Source organism: Ciconia boyciana, chromosome 6 (genome assembly GCF_034638445.1).
Source record: "Ciconia boyciana chromosome 6, ASM3463844v1, whole genome shotgun sequence".
NCBI classification, from domain to species: Eukaryota; Metazoa; Chordata; class Aves; order Ciconiiformes; family Ciconiidae; genus Ciconia; species Ciconia boyciana.
In genome coordinates, this window is record NC_132939.1 from 33,046,530 (window position 1) to 33,071,852 (window position 25,323).

General features: G+C 44.8%; 1 protein-coding gene across 10 annotated transcripts in view; it reads right to left on the bottom strand.

Moving 5' to 3' along the window:
* Positions 1-25,323, bottom strand: part of SMOC1 (SPARC related modular calcium binding 1) — a 140,775-nt gene that overhangs the window by 23,914 nt on the left and 91,538 nt on the right. For all 10 annotated transcript variants that reach the window (XM_072865468.1, XM_072865467.1, XM_072865458.1 and 7 more), the window contains 3 exons: positions 7,555-7,747; positions 6,580-6,662; positions 2,852-2,957 (listed from right to left, as the gene is read on the bottom strand). In XM_072865468.1, the coding sequence (XP_072721569.1) occupies positions 2,852-2,957; positions 6,580-6,662; positions 7,555-7,747 (382 nt within the window). The remainder of the gene's footprint in view (positions 1-2,851; positions 2,958-6,579; positions 6,663-7,554; positions 7,748-25,323) is intronic.

Sequence of the window (25,323 nt, forward strand, 5' to 3'; positions counted from 1 at the left end):
ATTTTGATCACAAGTTTGTTTATGTTCAGCTAATCATGTTCTTCCCCACTGACTAAAGAGCCTGCAGAGCTTTTGTCCCTATGGAGATGCTCAGATTATATGAAAGCCTTTCAAGCTTTTTTTTTTTCCTTTCTTTTAATACTCTAAGGAAGGCTGAGCTCCTTAAGACTCTCACTGTTAGGCTTTTTCAGCCCTTGACACCTTGGAAAGGTACTTCTTGGGACCAAAGGTTTGGTCCCATATTTTAATGTTGATACTAAAGATGCATATTGCATGCCAGTATCATCTCTCTGCTGCCACGGAGAAACAGTAATACTTCCCCCCTTCCCTAGAAATCCTACTTGCTGCTTCTCTGATTGATTAAAATACATAGGGCAATATAGGGGGCCAACTGACATGGGGGTACGGCTTGCTGTCTGGCTGGCATGCCCTCTGCAACAGGCATAAGCTTTGCTGGTGATATGTTACAAATTTACCTTAGATCATTGGATGCATTGTTCAGACTCTAAAAAAGGCCCAGGAGGATGAAATGCTGAACACTGTAAAGGAACACAAAGAGGGAGGCTACAGAGGGAACCAGTGCATGTTTAAATACAGAACCTGTTCTGTCATCACTGCGGCAAAGATGGAGAAGAGCCTGCAATAAGTGAAGCTTGCCTCACAAATAAGAAAACTGACATTAAGACATTAAAACTGACATGACTGACATTAAGAAAAATCAGATAGCCAGATCTCTAGTTTTTCTTTTCAACATGACCTTCTCAGCAAACCTGGGCCAGGGAGATACAGGATAAGCACTGTCATAAATACAGTATTTTGTTAGTTGTTGAGGCTGGAAATGATTAACCCTATAGGTAAAATATCCCTTCATCTTGGAAAAGAGCTTTCACTTCCAGTGCCAAAGTCAAGTTAGGTCACCCAGACAATTCAGATATTCCTGAAGAGAGGACTCGGGACATTCCTCCCCTTAGGAAACTTGGAAAGCAGGACTCATTGCAGAGAGACAGCTTCCCAACTCTGCAAACTCATATGAAATGAAAGCTGTACTGATTAACTTTTTATATAAGTACCAAAAATTCCTTGAAATGCCTTTTTTTTTTTTCTTCAAAATAAATGGTCCGATCATGGCATGGTGGGATGGAAAAGCTTGACGCATGTTCTTTAGGGTATGTGCTTAGCCTAGCTGATGCACATGGAAGTTTACGCCAAAGCAGTTTCCTGAATTTAATCATGGCTGTGGGCCCGCAGAGTATTTGGGTGGTAGCAGTCTTTTGCCTTACAAAGGACAGCCTGCTAAAAGATTTCTTTTTCCCCTTGCAACTGGGCTGCCGACACTGGAGCTGAAAATAAATCAACGTGACGACTGTGTGAAGAGCTGGGCAGCGAAAAATTGTACCAAAAAGGCCTCTATTGAAAGCTGAGAAATACACAAAGCTTGGGGAACATTAGGAAGCAAGCCTGCTGGTTTATAGAAGTGCAGTGGGGGCATACATCTCTGGTCTCTACAATATTGGTTTATATTAAGCTTTATTTTAAGAGTGATGATTACATTGGCTGGGTTTCAGTCCCTGTGCCAAAGATGCCAAATAAATATCAAATACTCTCCAGGGCTTCCCACCACCCCTACCCACTGCATTTGAACCATGCAAATTAGACAGAATTGACATTGGAATGCTTATGGCTGGGAGAGAACGACGTATTTCCCATCCTTGGGGCATTTTTCATCCTGTTTATATGAATACAGACATGCTAGGCGTATACTGCTAATTCGATGGGTTACAGAATATTCAGCACGCAGGCACTCAACCACTGGCCTGATTTGTAAGGTCCAAATGTGAAGTTAAAACCATAAGGGTTCACAAGCAATCCATACTGAAACCAAGAGGGCACAGAGGTGCCACCCAGGAAGTTTTTTGTCCGGAGTAAAAGATGGCACTGCTTCCTTCTACATTTTGAAGAGGAAAGCAGGGGATCAGCATCACTGCCAATACGTTGGAGTATTACCCACAAAAGTAACACATACACAGAGGCACCTCCTTCACCTCTACACCCCTATGAACATGAGCACAGTATCCGTTGTGGCATCCCTGCGTGCTAAACTAGCACCGACTCCTTTTATAGTCGGGGGAATCCAGAAGCGTGGAAGCCTTGCCTAGCCGAGGCAATATAGCACTTTTTACGTCCATTCTCCACGGCCTGTCCTGCCACAGCATTGCAGCTGCTGCACTGAGGGGATTTGCTGTTATCAAGCAGAAGGGGGAGACAAGACCTCAGCTTTTCTCCAGTTCCCCAGAACCGCAGACTTCTGCCCACCTCTTGCAACAGGCCTGACCTGCTGCTCCTTCCAAGAGGGATGAGCAGGCAGCCGGTCAGAGGGGAGGGCCATGCAAACCAGCTCCTCTCCCCATCGGCAGGCTGGCTCCCGCCCCACAGCAAAACCACAGCGCTGGTACTGCCAAGAATTCGGTTCGCATTCTTCACTCCCCGTGGTATCCACTAGGCCACACGGTCTCCTTCAATCCATTTGCATTTTATTAGGTCTTTTCATGCACCGGGGGACAAAAGAACAAGCCACTTCCTCCCACTGAGCTCTCATTTCACACTTCAAATGGGCTATACTAACCTTTATGGTGGAGCAGCTGCCAGGGAGGAGGGGCGGGAGGAGGCAGGCAGGGCTAGGATGACAGGACAGAGCAGCATCTGAAGAGGCAGCCTCAGCTCCTCTCTCAGCAACCCAGAGGAACCCGAATCGGCGCAGAGCTACACCTTTCCCTCCCACCCCTGCCGCAGGGGCACCCAGAGCTCTGCAGCCACCTTGGTGGCGTTCAGCCCAAGTGCTTTCCGGACTCACCTCCCACCCCCAGTAGGTGCTGCTGAGTTAATAGCCTGTACCATGTCCGTAGTCAGAGCATCAAGTAAGCTGGTAATAAATTCAACTTTCTTCCCTTCTGGGCAGCCTGCAGAAAGAAAAGAGGAGGTTTAATGCAAGAACACACAGGATTGGTCTCCTACCCCAGTTCAGCAAGGATCAGCCAGAACCTCCTTTGTTTGTAACATGGCAGCCACCATCAGTCCCTAAGGAAAGGCAGAAGAATCCCTCAGTGGGTTTCTCTGCGTGGCAATTTGTCCTGCAGCTTTTGTCCAGGCACACACAGGGTCACTAACAATATCTGGCAGGACGGCTGTGTGGTTAGCTTTATGGCCTCTCCCTGCTTTATGGTTCCCTACCAGCATAACCACAGGGATGTGCTGGAAGCGCCTGGCAGACGGAGTTCCCGTGGTGACACTTGCAGAGAAGTTTACAAAACAACTCATTACCTCCTGGGTCATCTTCCTCTGCAGACATGGCTGTTCTGAGGTCCTAACTGACAGCTTAAAGCTTCCCAAAGCACAGGCCAAAGCCAGCACCACTGCTTGCATTCTCCTCTTCAGGCACAGAGAGCCTTGCCTGCCAGCAGCTACCACAATAATTCAATTCTTTGCATGATTACACTGCATGGGAAATACGTCAGTCTAAGTCAACACGTGGTAATCGCCCCCAGTCACTGCTGGCTTAAGCAGGACAAAGTGCGCTGAAGACGAGCTCGGTAACCATTTCCATTACCTAGTCCTGAGGCCGTCTAGTTCCCCACCGTCATAACCACAGACTGACAGAGCCTCCTATCCTTAACAGTGCCAGCCTGTTATGACACAGCTGAGATGAAATTCTCCATCTCCTCACCTTTATGAGGCAATCTATGCTGTTTCCTTGCTTCTTAAAGGAGCAAAAGCATACTTCATTTACTACCACATTAATACTGTAATAATTGCTCTAGCCTACCAAGGAACAAGCATACTTAACTTCAACCAACCATCTCCAAAACCGTTGTCCAAAACCCATCACCTCCCATCCTATTGTCTTCTTTTGATGTGACAGAGAAGCCATCACCTCATCCCTTACCTCTTCTCTTTCCCAAAAACAACATTCACTACCAATTAGTCAGCTGATTAAGGCAGCAGACATCAGAAAACAGCCTCCCCCTAGCAACATATAGCAGTGTCAACACTTTCTGCTTTTCCTGGACAAGCAGAGAAGCACATGTACCGCAAACAGAGCACCAGAAACTTACTGTAATCCCTTGACAGCTGAAAGCAGCTTGCAAATTGATCTGACAAAACTACCTCCTTTGCCAGTATTACAGGATCTGTTCTCTGCAATAGCTAACCAACAGTCCCTCGCCTGTCTCCATATTACGTGCATTACACACACGCACACCCCTCAGCACTCGTTTGGCACATGGTCCAGAAAATGTCAGCATTGTAATGGGTAAGCTGCTATGGCAGCCAGAGTAGACCACTCACTTAAAGGAGCTTTTTGTTGCAGTAATGAGAAGGTTGAAAAACCATTTGCTAAAAGTCATCTCCCTGGGGTCTCAGCATCTCGCCGTCTGTAGGAATTAGCAGCTTGCCATTTGCCATGTGCAAGCAACACCTTTCTTCCTTCTTTCTTTCTTCTGGCCACAGCCATGACACAGTTTGTGAAGAGGGTATGTGTAGGTGTGCAAGGATTTGGACTTATGTCTCCCCGACCTTGGCCTCTGCAGGGTCTCTTCACACAGGCCCAGGAGCACACTGCCTGCAGCACTGAGAGTCTGAGGAATGGGCAAACCTCTAGAAGAGGAATAAGGTAAGGAGTCCCCCTTACAGAATTGAGTGCAAATGGAATGATCAGTCTCAAATTAAAGCAGGGGTTTTTCTTAAAATTCAGTTCTGCTAAGAAATAAGAGCAGAGAAAGGTAAAAAGAAACATCCTCTCTCACCCCCTGCAGTTCTGGCTCAGCAGTGAATCTTTGCATACAAGAGCAGCTAATCAAACAAACCTCAAGTCTGCATCAAAAGATCATGCAGCACAGCATCTCTCAGGCAGACAAACCAGGATCAGATCCTCCATCTCCTAGTCTCTCCATAGACAAGGGTATTTTCAGTGACAGGAACGATCATGCCAGCCAATGCAGCCAAGCACAGAGCTGAAAGTTTACTCAGGCACAGAAGAGTGGCTTAGGCTGAGAGGGGAACTCCCTGGAGTCTGATGCTGGGACCAGACCACTAAGCTACAGAGCATCATGTGTCATCTTCTGTGTCAAGCAGTTCCTGTCCCCTTGTCCAGCTGCAGCTGCAGTGCAGAAGGGGAGGGAGAAGGGAAACAAAACCACCCTGTCTTCCTGAGAGATCAGAAATAGAGTCTCAAAGAAAAAGCCCAAGAGCAAAGGATTTTTCACAGAGGAGTCCTGGAGAGGCAGGGGGAAGTGCAGGAAGAGGCGGTAAAGCAAGGTGAGGAAGGGGATGGGGAAGAAAGGAAGTAAGGTTATTCTATTTTAGCATGATTTCCTAAGGAAATGAGCCTTAATGCAATCATTTAGCTGGTTTCCCTCCCCCTAGCCCCCAAAGTAATACTCGAACCAATTGGCCAATTTCATTTGAATGTGAGAGGGAGGCAGATAGGAAATTCTACATGACTTGTGAAAATGAGGAGCTGGATAGAAGAGAGCCCTGCTGAGGGCACAGTTGCTAAGCAGAAAGCTACGGGGCCTGAGGTCAGGAGCCAGCAGGAAGAGAATTAGGAGACACAGAAGGCAAATCTGGAACAAATCTCATTTCCTTTGCTAACCTGCTCAGGGACAACTCACTTTATGCTAGCCCTAGAAAGGGCCAGGAGAAAATGAAGTACATGCAGAGCTACCAGCTCTTTCTGCAGAGTTCTTGATCTCTACCACTCCCTCATGGTGGAGAGGGACCCACTGTAGCTTCTGTTTTCAAGCAGTCAGCCCCCACCCAGGAGAACAATGGCTGACCTGTCAGTGAGGGCCCCTGACTCTGCTCCTTAGAAAGGTGGCAGGAAGGAAAAACCTGAGCACAGGCAGGACAGCATTTTTAAGAGGTGCACAGACACCTACGCCCAGCACATCTTCCTAGCAGAAACAAGCTATGCAAACAGTAAATTATGGCTTGTCACTCTGTTAAGAGGGAAAAGCAGAATATAATACAAGCAGCAATGGGAGATAAAGCGGGTCCTAGGCAGAAAATGAGGGATAAAGTCCAGCTAAGTGAGGGGCCAGCATTAGTTAAAGGACCTTAGTGTACTAGGAATGCTGCCCTGCCTGGTCAGTGCAGTGTCAGGGAGCCAGCTGGTCCACTGACAATTGCCAGCTGTGTCCTCTTTTGTTGCTCAGGGGGCACCAAGCTGCTGAAAAGCACTGCTGAATGGAAAGGATCCTGTCCTGGTCAGGCTTTGAAGAACATCATTCAATGCTAAGCCCATTCTTCCCCCAGGGGACCTCCAGGCATCCAGGTTTCTTTCCTGAAAATTCTGATCCCAGACATGTTTTCAAAGGGCAGACAGGCAATAAACCGGCCCTGAGGACACTCCCAGCCTTTTCCAGTTCACTGCTGAAACTGGAGGTGACCCAAAATAACAGAATAAAACCCATGGTAAAACATGCATGCTGAGGAAAATCCCCCTCAACAATATTCTTGGCCTCTTAAGAGTCCCCGGGTGAGACAAAGGAAGAAGGCAGAGACAGGATCTTGTTCCTCTCTGACCTGGAAGTTCTCTGTCCTTGAATGGATCATCAATCTCTGTGCTCTTCGATCTGGCATCACTTTCACACACTGGGGTCTCATAGCTGAAAAAGGAGAACAGCAGATGCTAAACTATGTGATATAGCTTTAGTGTCATCAGATGGTTGCTAAGGGGTTGTGTCTTATCTGCTTACTGCAGGGGAAACCAATAAACTGGCAAAATAAATATTATTCTCAAGCATCTGTCTGCTTATGGACAGCCAGCAACAGCAGCAGAAGTGAAGAGAAAAGGAAGAGCATACTCTGAAGTTCAGTACCAGCTACCAACCCAAACCCACAAACAGCACAAGGCCTTCTTCCAACTCTTGTGGGCAGAGGCTGAGCTTTTTTTCAAAGCTGTCCATGCTCTGCACAATCACTGTATCTAGCAGAGTTTAGGTCCCAACTCCTACTGGCCTGTTTTTATAACTTGCCAGACCCACAATTTGCTTCCAAACCCCAAGTGAGAAAAGATTCCCCAGGTAGTTTTAAGATACAGAGTAACTTAAAGAAAAGCCTATCACTGGCTTCAAATCTATCAACGCACAACCAAGCAGTCTTCTAAATCTGTACTGGTCAGGATCCAAGTGGCTGCAGCATGGGAGTATAAAGCAGAGGACAATGCAGCAAAGCCACTTGTCTTTTCACTGCTCATGCCCCTGATCTGTACTCTTGAGCAAAGCCCTGGTTCCTGCTACCACCCAAAAGCTGCAAGCCAGAGAATAAAAGGCTGCTTTGCATGAATACTTAACACAGAGGAAGGTAAGGGCAGTAGTTACTATGCACCAGCACCTACAGAGAGGGAGCTGCATAGTAACATTCAATAGGGAACATCACATTCGGCATTGCTAGCTCTAAGGAAGGTAGTACAGAGTTGACTGCTCTAGAAGTAGGAACTTATCTGATATAGCAACAGTATTTTTTTATATCGCATCTCACCAGGCCTATAGCTCTTACCGAGTGGAAGTACCAGGCAGCGGGCGTCCCGTGTCCACCAGGACACACCAGCAGTACCCAGTCGACTGGTGGCATTGCACTGGTTTGTAGAGCCCTCCGGGAGCACATTCGGGGATGACGATACCCTCACGGGGGTTCTGCCTGGCCTCCTCCAGGGCGCTCTGCCTTTCCTGGTCGCAGGAGTGAACTTTCTCTGGAAGACGGGAGGGAGGTTGGAGGGGGTGGAGAAAAAAAGTCAAATCAAGATCACCTTCCTCAGCTCAGCAGGATATGGGTATCCTTCACACCAGGAGACCTTTGTGTCTCTTTCCTTCTCAGCAAACACCAGTATGTCTACATCCCTAGGGACTCAGGGACTTATGGGTCAAGAGCTTCCTCCTACATTTAGCTGTGACACAACAAGATTATGGATTATAGACATTGACTGCCAAGTGCCCAGCAAGCCAGGAACAGCAGGAAAAACTGTTCCTGTTCACCTGGGTTTTGGAACAGAGCTATCAGATAACAATAATTCACTATTACTGCAGCCACAGGGTAAGCATTTCCCAGATGATGTTTTTGCATACTGAGAGATCTTAAATTGTGACTTGTATTTTCCACTTAAATGAAGGAGACAAACACCCTGCCCTGCCCCACCCAGTCTCTTTCTCCAGACTGCAACGCACTCTTCCCTCTCAATAGCATCTCTCCAAAACGATCCCAAGAGGAGCAAAAGGTTATGTTTTAACACCGCCTTATTCAGTGCAAAGAGCACCTGCACACACCTCGGCAGGGAACAGAATGGGATATCCCATTCTACCCACACTGCCATCACCTCTCCAGCACACTCCACCATTGTCCTCACCTGGAAAACAGAGGGCACCCAACATTGCTTCCTACCAAAGGGTGGGTAGGACCCTGTCCCTTAATAGCTTATTTCACAGAAAAGGTTATTTCCAAAGACATCATCAACCACAGAACAGAGTACACAGATGGCACGCGCCAAAGAACAGGAAGAAGCCCAGAAGTGGCTTCTGCAGCCAGCCTGGCACTTTCAGCCCTAACACTGCCTCTTCGACCACTGCCTGCAGAGGAGTGATGGATGCATGGAGAGGTGCCAGGCTGCTGCCTCGTATATGGACCAGCCATTAAAGGGGGAAGAGATGCACCGAGTACCCTCAGGATGTTAAGACCTATTTGGCTCAACAGCCAGAGTTCTCAATTACATGTCTTCAAACATTCTGGCCCTTTGAGGAGTAGGAAAATTATTTCAACTTTGGAAATCACTGAAGGTATCACAGAGAGGAAAAAAAGCATGCATGTAGGACAGAAAGCAGTCAAAGCAGCTGATCACAGGATTTAAAACATGTCTAAGGGTAAAAAAAGACAACAATATAACTCCTAACTTTTATACTTAGAGTGGCAAAAAGCAGAAGCAGGAACAGTTGTTCTCTCCTTCCCTAGCTTTCCTCTCCCTTGCAGTTTACTCTATGTTTTCTTTTCTTTTTATAAATAAGCCACAACATCTGAAATTTCTTGCCACAGCCAAGAATCCCCTCAAGCTTTCAATACATAAAATGCTTCAACACTGTCAGGCAATGACACCACAGGTTCATCCCAAACCTGCAGATGTTTGCACGGTCAGCCAGCAGACATGGCATGACCGCAGCATCCTGCCCCCAGGACAGGCTCAGCGCACAACTAACACACACTCACTGTTTCCGTGCATTTTGCCTGCCTGTCTGTACCCCATCAGTTACATCTTATATTTTGGTGACAAATTCTGGTGCAGAGAGTAATTTTTGTTCCATATTTGGGGAACAGAAGGGGTGCTGATTCACAACTAGAATTCCTCAGCTTGGTAGCAGCAGGTACAACACAAAAAACTCCAGCAGGTCTGCACAGCATCACCTGACTACAGCATGCTTTGGGTACCAGAAGCACTTTTACTGGTTTCTAATTGAACTGTAGCAGCTAAAGAGTCTCAGAGATCCAGAATGGTCTCCCTCTCCTCAGCATTTCAGATCACTGTCGAGGCTGGGAATGTGAAAGGCACCTGAACTTTGCCACACACAAATCCACCCAACCGAAACACAGAATAAAAACTTTTAAGTGTCAGCAAGTCTGACTCAAGCAGAGAGAAACTTGATCGGGAAGGAGCAGAAGGGGATAAAGTCAACAAAAATTGAAAGGGAGCTCAAGCCTCAGCTGATATTTAAGCTGACTTCACTTTGCTGACAGATTTCACATCTGAAAAAAAGGCCCCGTGACTGTTCCCAAGCTGTACGTGGACAGAGAAGTCATTGAGCAAGAGGCCTGCAGGCTCCTTAACAAACTACTTACATCACGAGGGGCCCCTGCTTGCCCGTCGTCTGCTGACAGCAATTCACACCTTGGCCCTCAGGTGAGGAGGATCATTCACGTAGCTTGGAGAAGGAAAAACAGGGGCAGAATTCCCTATCATCATTTTATATAATAAGCAAAAGAAAAAAAACTTCTGCTGAAGAGAACTACATTCCAGGAATTTTTCTATCTAAATCCCCAAAGCTTCCTGAGTGCACAAAGTCAAACTAAGATCTCTCAAGTCCTTGGAGGCTTGCAAAACTAGCACTAAAAATGCCTCTGAAAAAAATAAAGTGGGCTTTTATTGTGTGTCAGGACAAAAAATATGCCACTTTTATTGAAATCAAGAAAGAAAAAAAAAAGAATAAATGTCCTTTAATGAGTTAGTATCTTCTTTTACATATATTTGCAGTTAGGTATGCAAATTACACAGAATAAATGTACAAACTTACACACACGTTTGTACTATGCCATAAAAAATGGCAAAAAATTCTCTGCACATATTAACAGAAATCTGTCGGAATTGAATAGTCATGGCATTTACAGAATACAGAACTGATTGGTAGTCGCTTTTGTCTGAAGGGTGTTTAAAGGCTGAGTGAAACAAATCTTACAGGTTTTGTTCAGTTGACATGAAATAGATGTAATGATGCAAAATCTCCCATCAGCACCAGTATTCAGTGGCCTGTCATTAGCGATGATAGCAGTACAACTAAAATAGCAGGGAGATCAGATTTTTCTCGTTCCTAGCATACATCTACAAGTAGCCACTATGAAAGTCCCATCTATTCCATTACGTCCTGAAGAACATAAATCAGACGTACTGGGGCAAACCAAAGACCCAACTTGTCTCTGTTTCACCTCCAGCCAAGGCCAAAAGCAGATGCTTAGCAGAGAACAGAGGAACAGGACAAGCATATACTTCTTTCCCCCATGTATTTCACGTCTCAACTAGTTGTGGATCAGAAACTCGCAGAGACAGACGCAGAGTTTGTATTTAGTGACGCAGAGTTTGTATTTAGTGAGTAGCAATGGTTTTTCCCTTCCACCAGTTTGCCATGTCTCCCCTCGTAAACTTTTATTGACTATGACGTCCCGCAGCTAGTTCTGTGGCTTGACTACATGTTGTGTGTGGGACACAGCACATCCTTTGGTTTGATCTAAACCTGGCTCCAACTAGTTTTGCTTGCTGACCCTAGTTCTTCTGGAGGATGAAACAACGAACAGTTTGCAGTCACTCCCTCTCTGCCTCTCACTGCTTTACAGATTCCTACTTCATCTCTTTTACATGCTGAAGAGTCCCAGCTGACCCAGTTGTTCCTTCTCTGAACCCTTTCCAGATCTACCATAGCTTCCCTGAGCTAGAGGGCATCAGAACAGCAAACACATTGACACTAAATAGAGGCTCTGACAACAGCCCTGTCGAAAGTTCCTTCAGTGACATATGTCTACCAAGCAGAAGAAAGTATTAACTAGCACTAGCCCCCGGAGAGGCTCTTTCCTCCAGGCTACCACTCTAACAGCACTTAATTCCCTCAGAAAATAAACATGAATATTAACAGTTGGGGTGTATTTCAACAGCCAGCAAAATCAGCTGGGAAATCCATACCATCAGCCTCCCTAGTATGGGACTTGGCATGCACTGCATACACTTTAACCCTGAAAGACAGTCTCATGAGTAATGAAGGGACCATCAAATGCTATCCCAGCTCCAGGACACTGAAGTCAGCCTGTTCCAGTCAGACTGCTTACTGGAAATGTTGCTGCTGTTGCCAAGGCCAGGTTTATGGAGGACAGTGAAAGCCTATGGCCAAGCTGGAAGGTTTAATGCCAGCTATGAAATTAAGCTGTCATCTTAGAAAGAAGCATATATTTATTATACATGCAGGGTACTTAAAAGCCTATTCCCTGTTTTAGTTAATGGGGGTTGCAGGCACAGAAAGATAAAGAAAAAAGGTTTTCCTTCTTTCCCTATATTAAACATTTAGAGACAGAAGAACATTTAAGACAGCAAGTCAGTGGGACACAAAACAGCCTTCCCAAGACCAACAATAATATTACACACACACTCCCCCCTTTTTTTTAAAAGGCACTGTCACATTCCCTTGTTTTCTGCCATATCTGCTTTGACTTAAGACAACCATCAGCAAAAAAGCTGAGTAACACTTGCCAACTTGCTGTTGCTGGGGAGCGAAACCTTCGGGAGATAGCAAATATAGATTACAACAAATCCAATGACAGCAAAAAAAAGATAGGGAATGCATGCACACACACAGAAGAGAATCACTGGCAGAAATATCCATTTTACCTTAACTGCTCAGCTCTAACATGCTGTTTGCTCCTTCTTACTCTTGACTGCTTCTAACACTCCTTAAAACATTTTTAAAAGTAGTGTCTCTGAAGCCATGAGCTATTGCAGGAAAACAGGGCTTGGACATCTGCAGTTGTACATTATTTATGCAACAATTTTCCCCTAGTAATGTCCTTCTGAGAAATACATGGTCAGATTCATAAAAAGGTCTCTCATTCCTGGTCCCTTAAGTACACACATTCAAACATACATCTAGTGCCTGCACAATAAAAATAAAAATGATGGATGAGGTAAGGGACTCATCGGACTGTCTAATAAACTAGATGGTTATTAAAGAGATGGGCTGTTTGTTTACCTTACAAAGCTGAGAAGAGAGGGTGTCTAACAGCATCTAACCAAAGGCTTGTGCTTGACAGTTCTCATGCTCAGCTTGCAGGGCTAGATGCAGCCAACGCGCAGCTCTGGGGATGAGGAAGCCTCCCCCAGCTGCTCTCCTGACACATAACAACTCGGATTACTATCAGAGCCAAAGGACCAAGCATCAATCACTGGGGCTGCAAGGATACTGTGGATGATTAGGGTGGGACAAAAGGAAGATCTGCCATCCAACCACAGCAGATTATTTTTTTTAATATTGCTCTTCTGCACCCAATTTTTTTCTTATTAAAAGAAGAGAGAGACTGTGACGCCAAAAGCAACCACCTTGGAGAGATCCCTACACCTCTGAGAGACAGCAGTTCTTCCAAAGCAGGCAAAGGAGAGGGTCTAACCTCCCTCTATGCTTCTGCCCAGCCCCAAGGAACCTATGTGAATAGCCTAACCCCAGAGCTACAGGCTATGCCAGGCAGGGCAGATTTCTTTCTCTTTCCCTCTCTCATTTCTTTTGACCAGAAATTCTGTCTGGACTGGGGAAACTTTTCCCATGGAGTTCCCACAAAAAGCTCCAGTTTTAATGAACGAGCATTCATCAGAAAGGGAGGAAAAGGTCTTTTACTGAAGGATTCTTGACCAATCCCCATTGTTAGTGCTGCAACGGGGACCTGACTTCAAAATACCATTTCAAAAAAATCAAACACATGCCTCTCCCAAATTTTTTTTGTTCAACTCCCAGCTTTCCCCTCCGTGAGGAACGAGTGCAGCACAGAACAAAAGGCAGCAGCATGGATATCTGGTGCCCAGTTCCTACTGACATCCTATGCCAACCCAAAAGTGAGGACTAAGTGTCTTTGTGCCTCAGTTTTCCTCTCAGTGAGAGAAAGTGTTTGCCTGTCTCCCAGGGAAGCTTAATTCAAACAGGGTTGATTTCTCGTTTTTATTTAACCTGTCTTTACACTGCTCTGACAGAGAAGAGGAGCCTTGAACTGGTTATTTTATCATGGCATGTACCTCAGCTTAAAGGTGCTTTTATGTTGCATAAGGGAGCTCTAACATGAAAAGGACCCAGGTCTGCTCTGCGAGAATGGATGCCTCATCCCAGCACAGAGATTACAAAAGCTGTGGGCAGAAAGCCTCATTCCACAGACAAAGTTCGGCACAGGTTGCATCAGCAGCCCAAAGCGGCATCCCTTCCACCGTGGAGGGGAAAGAGAATTTGAAAAGCCTTGCGTATGCGCATGCGCAAGGGCTGGCAGGACTAGCAAAGCAAGGCGGTGAATAGGCACTAGCTGCCTGTCCCCCGAGCAGGGCTGTGGGTGGAGGGAGAGAAACAACCCCTTCTGTGTTACTAGGAGCACAATAACAGCTGAGCAAATACGGCTCATGGGGATAGCATAAATCTCTCCGCACCTCTGTGAGTCATCAGCACTGCTACCCGCTCCACCCTGTTCTGTCTGGGACCGTGGTCCTTCCAGGGTATTCTAGCTAATGTAAAGGTAAAGAGAAAAACAAACCTTGCAGGTGCTCCCAGACTCTACCACTTGAGCAGTCCTTGCTTTACCTTGGTACTCACTCAATTTCACTTCTCAAGGCATAGGCTACAGATGAAGCAGAGGCTACTACATGTTCCAGTGCTGAACAAGTACAATGCAAGGGTTTAACAGGTGGCTTATAATTTAAAAAAACAGATTGTTCCAAGTGGCTCATTAAACTTCAGCTATCCAGGAACACATCCTTCCCCTGCCATTTTCCTTCTGCTCAAAGCGATAAAGCGGCACTGCATTCCCACCAGTGTTACATGATGAGAAGCCTATTCAATATCTACTCTCTAGCTTGAAATGAGGAGGAATGGCTGAAAGGAGCACTGTTCCAGGGATTAGAGTGAACTTGCTGAGGGACTTTTTGATTCACAACTTTTGTTCACTTTGAAGAACCTGTGGGCATTGGGTGCTGCCCAGCTACGGAAGGAGTCTGCACCACAGGGTTTCCAAACCACACAGGAATAAAGCTCCATGCCTGTGCATCTTGAAACCTGCCAGTTGAAAGCTACCTGTCCCTGCAATTCTAACTCAACTGTCTTTCAGGCAGGGCTTGGACTCTTTCTACCACCCCATCTCTCAAGCAGTCAGTCACACAGTCCTGGCCCTCTTAGAGCTGTAGCCAGCCAGACAGCTGAAGGATGGCAGAAAGAGAACAATACTTTTTTTATGGCTACAGTACAACATCCTGGCAAAAAAATGCAAACATTTACATGTTAATACGCAATGCATTAGACGGAGCTCTGATTAAATTCTGGTTCATTAGAATATATTATAATTTGCTCATTCTCATAAGCAAACAAGGAAAATGTAGACTACACACAGTTACAATGAGATCGTTACCTATAGCACTGCAGGTTAAGAAAAACATGCTCCAAGAGGAGAGGTCTCAAAAGTTGTGCGAAACAGTTCTTTAGTATTGAAAGCGATCATGAGACTTGTATCAAATTAAATGACCAATTTGGCTAGTGGAACATAGCATCCAATTTACAGACTGAAATTCAGGAAAGAATTCAAAGTCATCTTGAGAAATGGTTTTAAATCAGTGTGATCACAACTTACAAGTACAAAGCATAACAACCAGCAAGGAGAAAATCCAGTGCATGGAGAGGAAATTACTGGTGAGACAGCAAGACTTGGAAAAAAATGGTCAGGAGCTTAGGTAGACCACAAAAAAGTCTACAACTTCATGACGTTGCAAACAACAACAAAAAACATCAAAAAAGGTAAATCTAGCTGTGGGATGTAGTGACAGAGGCCTCATATAAGAAACAGGCACTAAGGACTGGTGAACTTTTAAATCAGCCCTGTGTCCAGCTCTGGGCACTGCACTTTGAGGGAGAGGTGGACCGTTTGGCAAGAGTGCAGGAGAGAGCAAAAGGAACAGGCAGAGGTCTAGGAAACTTGATCTATGAGAAAAGGCTGAAAGAATTCCATTTGTTTAGTCTAGGGATGACATTCAGTCTTCTGAGACATAAAAGCTGTTATATAAAAAAAGATGGTCATAGATCATTTTTTGTCTTCCCCATGGGTAGTTCAAGTAGCAGTCAGCTTACTTGGAGAAAGGAGATTTAGGTTTGATATAGAAAAGCCCTGGTGATTAACTGTTCACTCATTGGAAGAAGCAGTGGGATCCTTGTCGCTGCATTAGGAACAGGTTACATCAGAGCTGCTGTTAACTGGATATGACCCTAAGCTGAAACGGGGAGGAAAAAAAAATTATGCGACCTCTTCAGGTCTTTTCCTCTCTCCTCACACAGACTGAGAAGCTCCAGCAGATCCTAGATGACCGAGGTAACCTCTTTGCAAACACAGCCTAAAATCTTGAAGATATTTGATCTGGTTTAAGTTTCCAGATTTTGGGGTCTGATCTTCCTAATGCACCTGGCTTATATATTCTGTATGACAGCTGTAGCTGTGCGGTACCTTCACAATGACAACAGTTTCCGCAGTCTGAGCAGAGAAAGTTTGGCACCAAAATGCAGCCCTCTTCAGTTCTTTACATCAGGACAGTTCCTCAGCAGTAGAAAAGCTTTCAACCTTAGACGCTGCCCTTGTGATTTTGAGAGAGGAAGCTACCCAGAGTCTGTGTTTTTTCTTCCCTAACTCCTCTTTTCCATTTCACATAGTTTCTAAGCACTGTTAGCTTGTGGCATACCTAGCTTTGAGATAAGCCACCTGTCTTTGAACACATTCATTCATTTTCCCTGTACTCCTTTCTCGCTGCACTCTTTCCACACTGAGGAATGCTAGTCAATAAAATGAGAAGGCATAGGTGTTTCCACTGGAGCCTTAACATTATTGGGAAACTATTTTCACTTCCACACCTGTTTTTAATAGTGCTTGGAACAACTAGCACAGCAATTGTTGGAGAACTTGCCTACCTCTGCTGGCTGGAGTATACAAGCACACTACTTTTACAGTATTGTAAGTGTATAATTATAGGACACAAAATAGAAAGCTTTTAAAAACTGTCACAGGCAGGTAAAAAGTATTTCAGACTGGTCTTCCTAACTACAGTAACATTCTTTTTTTATGCTACTGCTCGTGAGTAAAAGGGGGAACGAGAGACAGGTTTATAGTGTGATGAGTCTTTTCATGTAATGACAGATCAGCTTTTTCCTGTAATATTTAGCACTTTATGAGGAGGCAGAGGGAACTGCCTCTGACAGGAGTGCTAGCACTCACTTGGACATTTAGCTTGAGCCAGCTGTCTCTGGGCAAAATGTTCAGGCTTTGGAAGTTCAATGACATAACATGTGGGATTCAGACATCAGCCACAGGACAGAGAAACTGCACCCACTTCATCAGTGTCATGAGATGGATGTAGCCCTCTTCCACGCTCCGGGTTGAAAGGCAAAGGAAGGACTACAGAGTGATACTATAGCTGAGGTTAGTGTTCTTCCCAGTAGGATCTCTCGAAGTGCAGCCTTACACAGGCAACAGTCCCTCCAGCTGTAGGACCCCATGCATTCTGGGTGTCCCAGCTCCAGAGACAAGCTGCAGCTTTATGCTATCAGAGCCTGTTCAATGAGCCTAAGATGAAGTAGGAGACCGATGACACCAGCAGGATCACAGACCTCCCTGCATTATAACTGGTGAAACCAGAGAAAAGCCATTCCCTTCACCCAGAGTGAGCGTAGCCAGTTTAAGACATCTTCCTCCCTCACATGTTCCAGGAGATTGAATGCTGCCTTGCTTTTTAAACATACTCCCATCTCTTTGCCTGGCTCTGAAGGTGGGTTCTCTGCCCAGCCTTCTTTCCTGACTCTTCAGAGACAACCCTTGGGACCTTCTGCCAAGAGGTCTTTCCAGCCACTTACGCACCATTTCAACAGCCTGAAAAGCATGCAGTTAAGCCAGCCCTGAACCGTACCACAGAATGTACTCACTGGTTCCCATTGACCACTTTCTTATTTCGGTGGTCTGGCAAAATGCAAAAATGAGATGGCCACAAAGAGAAAGGGAACATGAGGATGGCAGCTTTTACTCATGCCTGCTCCCCACCCAGACCCCCACACCCCCAATATACACAGGACTTTTACAACACAGCTCACAGGTCTGTTGACATCAGTTTGAAATAAAGATAACACAATCAACATACAAGGAGGTTGTGGCGAGGCAGGTGTTGGTCTTTTACCAAGTAACAAGCAATAGGAGGAGAGGAAACAGCCTCAAGTTACACCAGGAGAGCTTTAGATTGGATATTAGGAAAAATTTCTTCACTGAAAGGGTTGTCAAGCATTGGAACAGGCTGCCTAGGGAAGTGGTGGAGTCACCATCCCTGGAGGTATTTAAAAGACGTGTAGACGTGGCACTTAAGGACATGGTTTAATGGTGGACTTTGTAGTGTTAGGTTAACAGTTGGAGTCAATGATCTTAAGGGTTTTTTCCAGCCTAAATGATTCTATGACATTTTCCTCAAATATCCCATGCTGCTGCTCCACAAGCCATACTGATATTCCTGCAAGACTTCACACATTTCTGTTATCATCTACTCACTCCATCTTCAAGACCCACCAAAGTGGAGAACCTCTTCCCTCTAAGTCTGGCAACAGAAGAAGGAAACCTTCATGGGAGGGGTAGGGTTTTCCAGCAGTTCTGGAATGCAGGTCTGCTCCCTCACAGCCTTGTGCTCTACTAGGTGATACCCATGGCCTCCTTAGACAAAGCTGGGGGCAGCAGACACTTTTAGGGATACACTGATCTGTGTACCACTGAACCCTTTTTTTCCTCAGTTGTCTCCTTGCAAATCACTTGTAAGCCCCACTAGGGCCTTTGGTTTCAGGAGAAGCCTAGGTCTAAACCTTTTCCAGAGGGAAGGTAGGAGCGCAGGTCAAACCGTTACTTTGGAACAACTCCTCCTTACTTGTGGCACCTTAGAAATGTTATAATCTTTCTCGTGAAGCTTACAGGAACATTTCAAGAGAGGCAGGAAGGTGAGTCAATACGTGTAGTTCATCTGCAGGCACCAACATACGTTCAAATGGATGTCTGAAGTGCAGGTCCACATGCAAGCCTTGTGCAGCTATTAAATACAGCAAGGAGCATTTTACTGCTAAGGAATTACTTCAGCAAATCAATGCAACCCCTCCAATATGAACCAGCTTCTGCTAAAAAGCAAAACAAACTCCATGAAGTTGACCTCTCCACTCTCTGTTTGTTCCTGTATGTCCAGGTAACGTCTGGTGCTAGAGCTTATTTCCTTTCCCCTCCAAATCCTCAGCGGTTTTAAATGCAGGGTTGTTTTTTTTTTCCCTTTTCCCCCAGCTTCTTGTATCTTTGCCCCTCTCTTACTGCTCCCTGTCCACCCGCCTTAACTGGCAGCTGTAGAGCAGCAGTTATGACTCCATGTCTAGAGTAATTTGTTTTCTTTCTGTGGGGGATAAGGAGGGGGAAGTGACTGGATTCTTTGGGAATGATTTATCACACAGCACTCAGGGGGAGCTTCATTTATTTGCCTAGCTGCATATGGTTTTACACCTATGGTTGCATGCCGATTATTATACAATGTTATTTTTCCCACTTGTATACTTTGCACCTTTTCATAGAGCAGGCTAACTGGTCCCTAGTGGCATGTTATTTATTACTTTGTTTGCTGGCTGTCTGGGAAGGGTCCTGGTCCTAGATTCTTCCATTCTCCCTGCTTCTGCTCTCCTCTATGTACTCCCTTCTTCACCACACCTGTCACACTGAGACCGTGGGAGAATCACACTAGGGCATCACATACAGTACCTTCTCAGAACTTCCAGGAGGGAGGAAGAGACAGAGGCCTCCCAAGCAGTGGTCAAGACAGGAAGGGGTGGTTTAACCACAGATGGAGCCAGAGGGAAAGGAAGGATAGAAAGTAAGGAAGAAACATCACATTTTGGCTTGCAAGGAAGCAGGAACTCAGTAGAGAAGAGCACAGAGGTTTGCTGTGAAAATGTAAATAAGAATTAGTAAGTTTTCATATCACACTCAACAGGAGCTTCTCCTGAGATTGCTTCATTTGGTATCAAGCCAGAACCTAAATTAAAATTAATTCAAAACTAAACCAAAACAAACCCTCACAAAAAGAAGGGATGGGAGGACTAATACAAAGGTCTGAAGATACATAGTTCTGGCAGGTGGGACAGTAAAGTGACAGATTTTTAGCCCAATAGTTTTGACAGGTCAGAGTCAGTGCCTCCTTGTGTTGGGAGGCACTGACCCAAGATGCAGGACAAGAGCCAAGGAGGACATAGTAACAGAGGACAGTAGAAAAGGCAAAAGCTTTCTCATTCATTGGTTCCCTCCATGAACTCTTGTTCTTGACATCACAGACACTTTTTTCCCTCTTCAGCTATGGGGAAGTTCAAAAGCCACTACTCCCAGGTGTTAGGCCCAGAGGAGATGGAAGCACCAAAATGTTCACCAAGGAGGACTGCAGTCATCATTAGGATGTCACTTCCAGGCACCAAAATTCTCCAATTCCAATGCCACTGTAACATTTTATTCAGATGTCACTAAAGCACAATTGTGCCCAGCTACCTCCCCTTCTCAACCTGCTTTCCTGCTAAAGTAAGAATAACTTTTGCTTCCACTCATCTCCCCCACTTGGTGTCCTGACTAACGCTAACCAGCCACAGATTTTGGGGAAGAGCCTACAATCCTGTAATAAGACATTTGGACAGTAACATTAACAGAACTGGCATGGAGAGACAGCCAGTCAGTTTGGAACTAACACAACTAGTTCAGTAGTAGCAGAAAGTAGGAGAAAAGTAGCAGGAGAAGCAGAAGCCCATGGTCTCACATGTCTTTAAACAGCGAGGTGGGGGATGCTGTGCACCAAGAGTAGGACAAGACAGCTAAGGAATAAGGTTGAGAAGACGGGATAAAGACAGGTGAGAAACCGCCCCCATTCAAAACAATGCTTTGCTTTTCAAGAGCCTCATCTGAATCTACCTGCAGCTCCCTGGTCTCGGCAGTGTTCCACATTTCCAAGACACAAGAAAATTTGCTCTAACTCCAAATAACTATACATTCAACTCAAATGGGTGCACCATCTCACTCTGGAAAATATAGGCATTCAAGCTCCTTGGGGTTAGTCTTCACTGCTAAAAAGGAAAGTCCTAATAACAAATCAAACTTTTGTCTAACCTTGGCTATTTCTGGTGTATCCCAAAATTGCCATATTCCTTTTTAAGGGCAAATCATCAGGCCCTGCCCTGTTCCATGTTGGTTGGTCTCACCTGACAATCTGACTCAGGAGGAACTACACTGATTATCAATATAGGTGGCTTAAAAGCAGACTTCTTGTTAATGTATGGGGTCCTAGAAAGACTCCATATGGCTAAGGCAATATACCATGAGTACATTCCCCCTAGGAGCAATCACTATCCCTGATCCTTAAGAAAGGCATGTAGCAAAATGGTATCACTTCCTAGGTGAGTACTAGAAAGAGGGAGCTATTCTGGGGTGCCACATGAGTTTTCTTGCCTTTTTTTCTGCAAGCGAGAAGAAACTTAAGGAAGAAACACAGACAAAACAGAGAACCCAGGTCCTGGTAGTACACTTGATATAATCACATCCCACCTCACTGTGTGAATCTCTGGAGACAAACTGCACCCAAGAGTACACAGACTCCCTTTGGGGTAGATGCGGGGTGTGCTTCTGCTTCTTGCAAAAGTATATACAGACATGCAGCTTTCAAGCTGGTTCTCCCTTTGAGAAGCCCTAAAGTTTGGGCTCCAAGTGAATTCAATTAACACAAAGAAATGTGAATACCACCATTCTTGTTTTCAAAGCTCATTTACAGTTATACTCTGTCCACTAAGAGCTCTTAACAGCAGAAAGCTCTATCACTGGAAACCTGTCACAAGATGCCTGCATGATGCTTGGGTGCCAGAGCTGAACAGAATAGGCCACATGGAGTTGGCCCCCATTCAACAAGCAAGATTTTGAAATAAACAGCTATGGGGTTTTTTTCTTTTTTTTTCTTTTTTTTTTAACTAGGCACACACAAACCTGTCTTCAGCTGCTAACCTTAATATATTACTCATTCTTCCTTTCAAATAACATCATGTTCAAAACCTCAGTGACTGCAGAATATTTACTTGAGGCTGCTACTGCTGGTTTCTCTAGAGCTGTTTATTTTTCCATGCATGAGCTCATTACATCACTCTGTGGTTTTCTTAAAGGTTGTCAGGGTAAGCTGGATACAGGCTGGAATCTCTTGCTAACTAAAACCAAATCACTAAGTAGCACAAATAGTTTTGGAGACAACCCAACTCTGGAAATGAGGAACAACCATGGATTCCTCAGTGGAGATGGGGTGCTCCCAAACAGGCAGCCATTAGATTTATTTTCTTGGAAGCAGGATACATTATCAAGTGTTTCCCTAGATTAAGAACTGTAAAATAATAATCATTTGGACTGTTCCAGGCTGGAATAGGTTGTGGGGAGGAGGTAGGAAAATAGGATGCTGAAACAGTAAAAGTAGAATGAAAAGACTGTTCCCATTCATGCTGATTAGAGAACAGCCATTGCAAAGGTCCCATCTGTATCACCTCCTGCTCTGGCAGTGTTAAAAATAAATGACACATCACAGAGGGCAGTGCTAAATAACAGACTTAGTTTGGGGTATCCGTGTGTGCACACATGGATGTGCATGTTTGGGGAAGGTGAAAATCAGTTGAAAACAAACATCAAAAAATGTTTTTGTCATCTTGCCACAGCAAACAAAATATTGTGTTTATCTAGATCTTTCACTTGCCCTGAAAAGAAAAACTGACTTTTGAGCTTTTAGGATTCATAAAGGCAGAAGACTTACTTTGTAAGTGTAGAAAAACAATGACTTTTCTGCTACTCAACAGTCCAGATGTTAGAGCATGTTCATATTTTGGTTCCTGCCTCTGGCCAAGGTTTGAACCTGCATCTTACCCTTCTGAGAAAGGGATCCAGTCGTCATTTAATTCTTTAAGGCAGGCTGGGGTAACAGCACTAGCAATCTCTCCTAGCAATGCTGTTTTACTTAGCATAGAAAAATTCACTGGCAAAATGCCTGGAGACATATAGCTTCTCAGTCAAGAGCTCTAATCACCAGGCTAGAGTCATTCTGCTTTTCCTGATCCCTAGCTTAATTAGTATTTACACATGCCAAGCAAAATGTAAATGCTCCAAAAGAGAGGACTGTTTCAGGAGAATCTCTTCTGTTTGTCAACACTAAATGGAAGGTGGAACACTCAGATTTCAAATGCAGGTATTACAAGATACAGGCTGTGTATGCAACACAGGGTGTCACCAGCTCTGCAATGCTCAGCTACCTGGTGGTTGGTTCACTCTGAAGCCTAACATTGACCAGAGACAATGATAGCAAATTACAGAGCCTATTTGTCTCCATATAGCAGTTCTTAAATTCTCAGAATCACAGAATCATATAGGTTGGAAAAAGACCTTTAAGATCATCAAGTCCAACCGTAAACCTAACACTACCAAGACCACCACGATACCATGTCCCTAAGCACCACATCTACTCATCTTTTAAATACGTCCAGGGATGGCGACTCAACCACTTCCCTGGGCAGCCTGTTCCAATGCTTGATAACCCTTTCAGTGAAGTAAAATTTCCTAATATCCAGTCTAAACCTCCCCTGCTGCAACTTGAGGCCATTTCCTCTTGTCCTACCACTTCTTACCTGGGAGAAGAGACCGACCCCCACCTCTCTACAACCTCCTTTCAGGTAGTTGTAGACAGTGATAAGGTCTCCCCTCAGCCTCCTTTTCTCCAGGCTAAACAACCCCAGTTCCCTCAGCCGCTCCTCATAAGACTTGTGCTCCAGACCCTTCACCAGCTTTGTTGCCCTTCTTCAGACACGCTCCAGCACCTCAATGTCTCTCTTGTAGTGAGGGGCCCAAAACTGAACACAGCATTCGAGGTGCGGCCTCACCAGTGCCGAGTACAGGGGCACGATCACTTCCCTAGTCCTGCTGGCCACGCTATTTTTGATACAAGCCAGGATGCCATTGGCTTTCTTGGCCACCTGGGCACACTGCTGGCTCATATTCTCCTCATGGTTGATATAGTGATGGTGCTAGCTTTCCAAGATGTCGCATGTCAGTGCTGATTAGAGCAGCACATGTCCTCTGACAGTAGTATCTACTGGACTTCTCTTCACTGCAAAGGACAGGGCTATATAACCACTGCAGGGAGGAGAGAGACCAGGGTTAAGTGTTTCAGTATACAAACTCCAAGGAACAGGGCAGGCTTTTAAGAACTCAAGACTAATGAAAAAGAACAGAAATAAAAGAAGAGTTAGGCTGGATATTACAAAAAAAAATCCTGAGATTGAGTTCAGACAGCAGAGAAGCTTCCTATGGGAAGAAGTGAAATCTTTATTGCCTAAGGCATTTATGCTACACTAGAAAATGCTGCTCTTCATACAGTACAAACATTCTCTAGCCCTAAGGCAGTAGATTAGATGACCTACTAGGTCTTTTCTCACCTCTAATTTCAGTGGTCCCATTAAATTGCTGCAAGAGGATACCAGGCTGTATCTGCTTCAAAACAGTAAGGGCAAGCTCAGAGAGACAATATAGCTGAGCAAATACCAAAACCAAAAATCCAATCTTGCACTAGTAAAACTTACCTTAACCCTTTAAAAATAAATGAAAAATGAGAAATGTGCTGAGCATTAATATTTCAAGCTGCAAGGGCCAAAAGCAATTAAAAACATCCCCTAATTTTCCATGCCCATCTTATGACAGCTGTTTCATCATCTTCAGCCAAGACAGACTTGAAGACATTTGAAGAACGTGATTCTAAATAACTATCCTCCCCAGTTCTTTGTTGTTCGATCCCACCTACCCTATGTTGCCTTTTAACATGTATGACAAGGGATGAAAGGAATGAAAGGTACCAAACAAGAGGACTAGGCTTCACTCATTGAAAGAAACAGACTGAAGTAGCCCACACCTAATATCAGCTAAACCATAGCCCTATTTTGATGAAGCATTTCTTGATATCAATAGTTCAGTGTAAGAAACGGAGATGGCTGTGTATTTGTATGGCCTAATGTGGAAATTTGGGCCTAAAAATTGGCAACCCAGTCTCTTAATGAGATCCTAGAGCAAATGAGTGTCTGTCAGGGCAATCAGTAAGGCTGAGTCAGATGAACCATACATCTCCTTTTAGCTTGCTGTAGAAATCACCTCTTATGGAACTCTTGAATTTTCCAGAAGATCATTTATTTTCAATTTATAGCATGCACCCACAATAATCTCATTTGAATAACAGAAATTACATCAGAACCAACTGAAAAAAGTGGACAGGAGTAAACTCACAAAAGGAACTCTTCCATGAATAAAACTCCAGTTCACATCAGGCAGCTTCCTGAGGAAACACCTGAACAAACCAATTGCCTTTACAACATGAAAGCCAGCCTACTTTGGCTCTGTCGGGCCAAGAAAGGGTGGGAGACAGGATCTCAAGTAAAAGACCCTCCCGCTCCCAAGTCCCTTTGTAGCCTCCTAGAACACAGATCTAGGAACTCTTATTTCCATCACAGGTACCAGGTTTGCTGCATTAGAAGGAAAGTTGGTATCCAAGATAGGTAGAACCCATCACATAGGATTTTAATATTAAACTGTCACCTTCAATTGCGCTGTGAGCTGCTGGTTGTCCCAGCAGCTCACAAAACACAAGCTGCATTTGCTCTCCCGTGAAAGACATCCATAAAGAAGAATGCTGATACTCCTACATCA